This window comes from Taurulus bubalis (assembly GCF_910589615.1).
Source record: "Taurulus bubalis genome assembly, chromosome: 2".
Lineage (NCBI taxonomy): Eukaryota > Metazoa > Chordata > Actinopteri > Perciformes > Cottidae > Taurulus > Taurulus bubalis.
Window position 1 is genome coordinate 28,872,344 of NC_136590.1, and position 6,000 is coordinate 28,878,343.

General features: G+C 42.4%; 1 protein-coding gene across 1 annotated transcript in view; it reads right to left on the bottom strand.

Annotated features, from left to right (window-relative positions):
• The window catches only part of stk32a (serine/threonine kinase 32A), a gene marked incomplete at both ends in the record, with an annotated part of 55,598 nt that extends 52,538 nt beyond the window's left edge, over positions 1-3,060 (bottom strand). Inside the window, one exon of the mRNA XM_079237513.1 lies at positions 3,009-3,060. Coding sequence (XP_079093639.1) covers positions 3,009-3,060 — 52 coding nt within the window. The remainder of the gene's footprint in view (positions 1-3,008) is intronic.
• Positions 3,061-6,000: the final 2,940 nt, after the last annotated feature.

Genomic DNA, 6,000 nt, shown 5'->3' on the forward strand with positions numbered 1-6,000 from the left:
AAACGCTCTCATATACTTAAACGGACTCACAGGTGGTTTTGGACATTCTGTTTTCTATGTGAACCTCTGCAGAGCTGTCCACACGGGCCCTTGCGAACATTAGCAAATGTCAGGTCTGCTCAGACATGAGACTTTTAATTTGAGCTCGGTGTTGTTGAAACCCGGAAACGGTCTGCTGAGTGCATAAACTTGAAAATGCCAGCTGCAACTTTTCATGTGGACCAGAAAGGCTGTTCTTTTGGAAAATTACAGAAGGAGCCTGGTTGAGGTTACTTTAGCAATAAAGTCAAGAAGACCACTTATTTTTAAGTATGATGCTTGTATTTTTTGTTATTTTTCTTACTGACAGTTTCTCAATATTTTCCAACTTTGCTATCCAGCCTGTTGCACTCAGCCCGAAGCACGATCATTCAAGACATCACTCTTTAAAAAAAAAGAATGCTTTCATAATAATACCTAAAAACAGTTTGGCACTGGAGTAAGTATTGGGGAATGTGTCATGTTGTTGTTGTGTCCCAAAACTTTACAATCATGAAAAAGAGTTTTAAATTTGGCGACCCTCAAGTCACTTCAGAGTCATTTATGTACAGAAACAGAAAAATATGTAAATGAGGGGCAAATAAATCATGAGTTTGTTAAAGTCCTATACACACCGTACACAATAGGTAACTACAGAAAGCAGATGGGAACAAAGAGTTTAGTTTTGTCTATCTTCCTGTCGTTGAAGTGTTTCTGTGACGTTTTCAAAGTCAGCCGTCTCATTTTGGGCACACTGTCTCACTCCGTCTCCCCCTCCCTCACACAGAAGCCACTTACAGACCCACCAACGTGGGAACATCAGCGCTCACGCTGTTGCTCTGACAACTGAAACAGAACCCATGGGTCCATGTGCCACTGTGATGTGAATAAAGCATGATCAGCAGTAAACAGGGTCTGTCCATTAACCAGAGTGTCCTGGTTGCACAGGGTGGAAAATGTCTGTCGCACATTAGGGAGCCAATGTGGTGCACATATCATTCTCAGAGGAGATAAACATGTCTTGACAGAGTTCACCTTCATGCATGCGCCTTTCTGTAAATCAACTCATATGGGTTGAATGGCAAAATATGCATCTGTCTCTGCACTGATTCCAGCGAGGAAAGCAGTCTTTACATTTAATCTGATAAAGGTAATAAACAATTATACATTTTGATTATTTTTGGGGGGAAATTTTGTTTTAATATTTGAAGTTTAGATACAAGAATATATCGTCTTCTCTGGACTGCTTTTTATTTTTAATGTTTTTAATTTTACTAATGGATAAATTGGCTTTTTTTTTTACATGCATTTACAATGTAAACTACAAAATAAACAGAGCTATGAAAGTTTTTTTGCCACAGCAAATTACAATATGCCTCAAAAGCAGCATTAAATGATAAGGTGCATCACAATCTCTCTAAATATGTTCTTATATTAATATGTTGTGTGTGTATCTCTCTTGCTTACTGAAAATAAGGTGGGCTCAACCATTTGTGCCAACTGTTCTTCACAACTTCACCACCAGCTATATTCAAAGTGTTTTAGCCGCACAGAAACTATGCATGAAAATTGCACTTAGCTAACCTCAGCATTTACGAACAATTATAAATCTATATATTTTTTTAAATGTCATTAAATTAACAAAACAAACACAAATTACGGTATTACCTTGAAGCCACTTTTGATGTTTCTGAAGTGAGAAGTGAAAACTGAATTTGCATCTTTATTGCTTTTTGCATGACACGTGCTCAACATGCAGCGACCCGCCGGCGTCAAAAGGAGAACGCTGCCTGTGTCTTTCATGAGTGAGGGGATTACTTTGTTTCCAGTGAGCCGGCCTTCTTCTAATTCATAGCAATGTGTCTCTATGTTTATTATTCCCCGGCCCTCTGTGAAATCGCCGACGCTGTTTAGTGAGCGAGGAGTGAGGAGTACGGTGCACTGTTGCATTAACTCGAGAGTTCAGAGACACTCTGTTATGAGTGACATTTCCAGAACAGCACGTTAGATGACTAAGCGGCGAGGTTAACCGTGAATAATGGTTTCCTCTTCGATTGAGGTTTGCCTCCAGTGTCAAAGAGAACGCCAAAGATATGAATTGCATCAGGTGGAGTGAAAACATTTTGGGGGGTTAGTCCCACAATAATGGAATAGGTATTGCAGCGGACAAATAAATAACTGAAAACTCAAAGGATAACTTATATGAACCCATCAAATGGTATTTAGATTTACAACTTAATAAAAAGAAACAAATGTATCAGGTCATCTGGGAAACACTGTACAAACAAAATCTACAGTAAGGGAACACCAAGGAAAGCCACCTCACTTCTGACTATATCACAGACTCATGTAACACTGACTTATTTGAAGTCCCTGGGACGCTGCCAGAATGGAATTAATTCCAGAGATATGCCTCAGATTGATATAATCACATTGTATTATCTACTCAAGTTACAAAGAAAAGGGAAATACATTCAAACAAAGCTTTGCCATTAAAATTGTAACTCTGTTTGATGCTGACCTCGATGGCGAAAAAAAGAGAAAGATCTGGCAAGATTCAAGCTATTTTAGATAATCATAAATATTAATACTTCACCATCGAAGCCAACATCAGAGAAACATGTCCAGAAGAGTTCCATGGATATCTTCAACACATTTGTATTCTACTCTATGCCCTCTACACTATGTTTATTTGTGTACATATACAATGCTGTGGCTATATCAAAGGGTATTCCCTCGTTTCCATTTGCTAAGGACGACTGGTGGCAGCCCTGATCAGCATCACATCCGTCACAACCATTTACTGTACGTGCAATTCATTTTCTTAGCTAATATCATTGATAAGGCTGCAGATAAGACAGTCAACACTGGTGAATCCTGCTAACAACTTTTGTTTCACCCACGTTCCCCTGTTTATCTTCCAGGTCACACGGGTAGAGAAACAAAAAGAGGAAAAGTCACTTGAGAACGTGAGATGCTTTCGAACTCACCCTCGTCTGTGTCGTCGGTGACCGGAGCCTTGCTGGACTGTCCGAGCCCCATGGCTGCTCCTCTTACAGATTCTCCTGGTCTGCTCCCTTAACTCAACTCAGCATCGAACGGCCTCTCCCTCTGAGACGCACTCATAGCCTGGTCGACACTAGCCCTCACACACACACACACACACACACACACGCTCACGTGCTGGACTGTTTATCCCTGACGCACACATACGCAGCAGCTGGCTCGGTTTTGCTGACTTGAACGGGTCCTGTCTTCCTTCTCAACTCTCCACCTTGACACACACACACACACACACACACACACACACACACACACACACACACACACACACACACACACACACACACACTCAGAGGCAGTACTACGGTGTAAGTTCCCCGTCGGTCTTCATGCCGTTTAGATGAATGCAGGCAGACGTACAACTCTCGCCAGGCAGGAGGTGGGTGGCTTATGGGTTTGTGGCGGTGACCCTCTGTTGACTGAGAGTCCAACCTGTGAGGGGAGGCAGGAAAACATGATACCACCAGCAGGATGATAGGAGGGGGAGGGAGGGGTGGGAGGAACAGGTAGAGCCTCTGAGATATGAATGGCTAGGCATCTAATTGTAAACGGAAAGATTGAAAAGAACTGAAAAAAACATGGCTCTGAAGCTCATATCCATAATCGTAGCACTTTAGCAGGAACATGAATGTTAAGGTCTTGATTAGTAATCAACTTGATTGGCCAACAGGGGAGAATTACCTTCATAATTATTTTTACATATGCAGGTCTCCTTCCTTTTCTCCTTCCTTCCTTCATCTGTCATTTATCAATTATTTAATTTTTACATTTTAATCAGAAACTCATCCCAGTGGAGCAGCGTCTGCAGTGCATGTGTGATGAATGGTATGATCGGTTTTCCCATTAGGAACACAAAATGGGAGTCTTTTGATTTATAGTTTGCTGGCATTGTGTACAGTAAATGGAATCCCTCAGGCTCCCCTCTCCAGGACGTGCCATTTCACGAGTTACTACGCTTTGTTCCAATAGTAGACAAAAAAAAAACTAAAACTAAAACCGCCTGATGAAACATGTAAGCCTAAAAATGAATACATAGACATATTAAATAAATCAGGTATGCATCTTACAATGTTATATTCCTGTTGGACTGTCAGAAAGCAAGTCTATTTAAAGATTTTAGTCTGCCATGATAATACAATATTCATATCACAGCTTTACTATGAGGTTTGCTTAATACTTTAGAACTCAATGACAGCGCATCCCATAATATCTTACAGGAGAATGAGTGACTGAACTGAGCATCTGAGATGCATTTTAGGGTTCAACAGAGAAAGTTCAAGTCATGGTGGCAACCGCTAGGGGAAACCCCCTTTCATAAATGCCATTCTCACACTGTATGATGAGGTCACCACAGCATATTTTAAGTCAAAATATTTCTGAGAAGAAAAAAAATAGTGCGTGGAGCCGCAGTGCTGAGCTCCCCGCAGAGGACACTGTGCTCGGAGCCCCTTATCTGATCAAACATGCGCTGGGTGGAGGGTGCCCCCCCGACCCCCTCCACTGCATCCATGCAGGACAGCTGTGGGCACCTACCTCTGAACGCCTCCGGTAAGTCGGGCATGGGACCATTTCCAGCTTCCCGGTTTGCTGCAGAGACGCCAGGCGACAGGGGAGCAACAGCGCAGCTCAAAGCATCGCTTGTACGACGCACCGGGACACCTGCCACCCAAAAGAACGGAACCACACGGCGAGACGTGACTTGCGGGATGCGCCGACGGAGTGCAGTGCGAGATCCCCTTGCTTTCGGGAGGGCGGGGGGGACGGGGGGGACGGCTCGGCGCGTTGCTCTGGTGAGAGAATGACCTCCACATCGACGCCAGTGTAATGGGCTGGTCACCACCGTGCGTCTGGAGAGGCACGTTTCATATGGACTGGTTTTGCTGTTGCTGTGGAGCCGAGGCTCCCCTGTCCTGTCTTTAGCATTCACTCATTTAAAAAATAAAGAAGAAAAAAAAGTTGCACCCCCTTGTGAATTTTCAGAAAGATACTAACTAAATTACACCTTGAACATCTGGAATATATATCCAAGACATATCACGGATAAACTGCCATGTCATAGCCACAAGTTCACTGTAAAGTCAGTTAAACACCGCAGAGTCCGCTGGAGTGCTTTTCTTCTGTGTCATGGTCTAAAATTAAGAGTAAGACGATTGTATAAACAGTATAGATATGTATGCGGATCATCAGTACAACAACACAAACACACAGTATCAGGATGCATCACTCTCATATTCGCATAGCTTCACAGTACTCTTTATTTACATCTGCAGGGAATTATTCATGTTACCATGAGTCAGGGCTCCTGATCAGCTGGAGCACAGCGCCCCCCAGAGAAGACACTGCTTTGCCACTTTGCTTAAAGGCACTTCAGCAGGGCAGCCTGTCGACAACGAGCCTGCAGACGGTATAGACCAGCTGAGCCTACGGTCTCATAATAGCCTTTAAAGTTATGTGGAAATAGTAATTATGCAGTAATGTCTCTCTCGTGTTCCATAGTGAGTCTATAGTGGCCATATTGTGCTTCATGACTGCTTTTGTTTTTTTGTTATCTCATTAGGCATCAAGGTAATATTCCTTTAATATTCATATTTAGCAAGAAACTCTGTTTGCCAGAGAGGTATAGATATAGAGTAAGCGTATATAGAGTATATAGAGTGATATCGATCATACTGACATTTTTTTTTGTAAACGTGAAATATAAGGTTGCTCCCATACATGATGATACTTTTTCATACAAAATATATGTAAAAAGTTGGAAAAGAAATGGTTGAGTTAAGGGAATGACTCCCAGCTGTCCTCATTTACCTCAACAGAGCTGCTACTGTTGGGGTCCTGCTGAGCAATGCACTTAACTCATACTCATACTCTAATAGAGTATCGTGGTTGTACTGGACATCCTAAAGGTATAGAATTGGATAA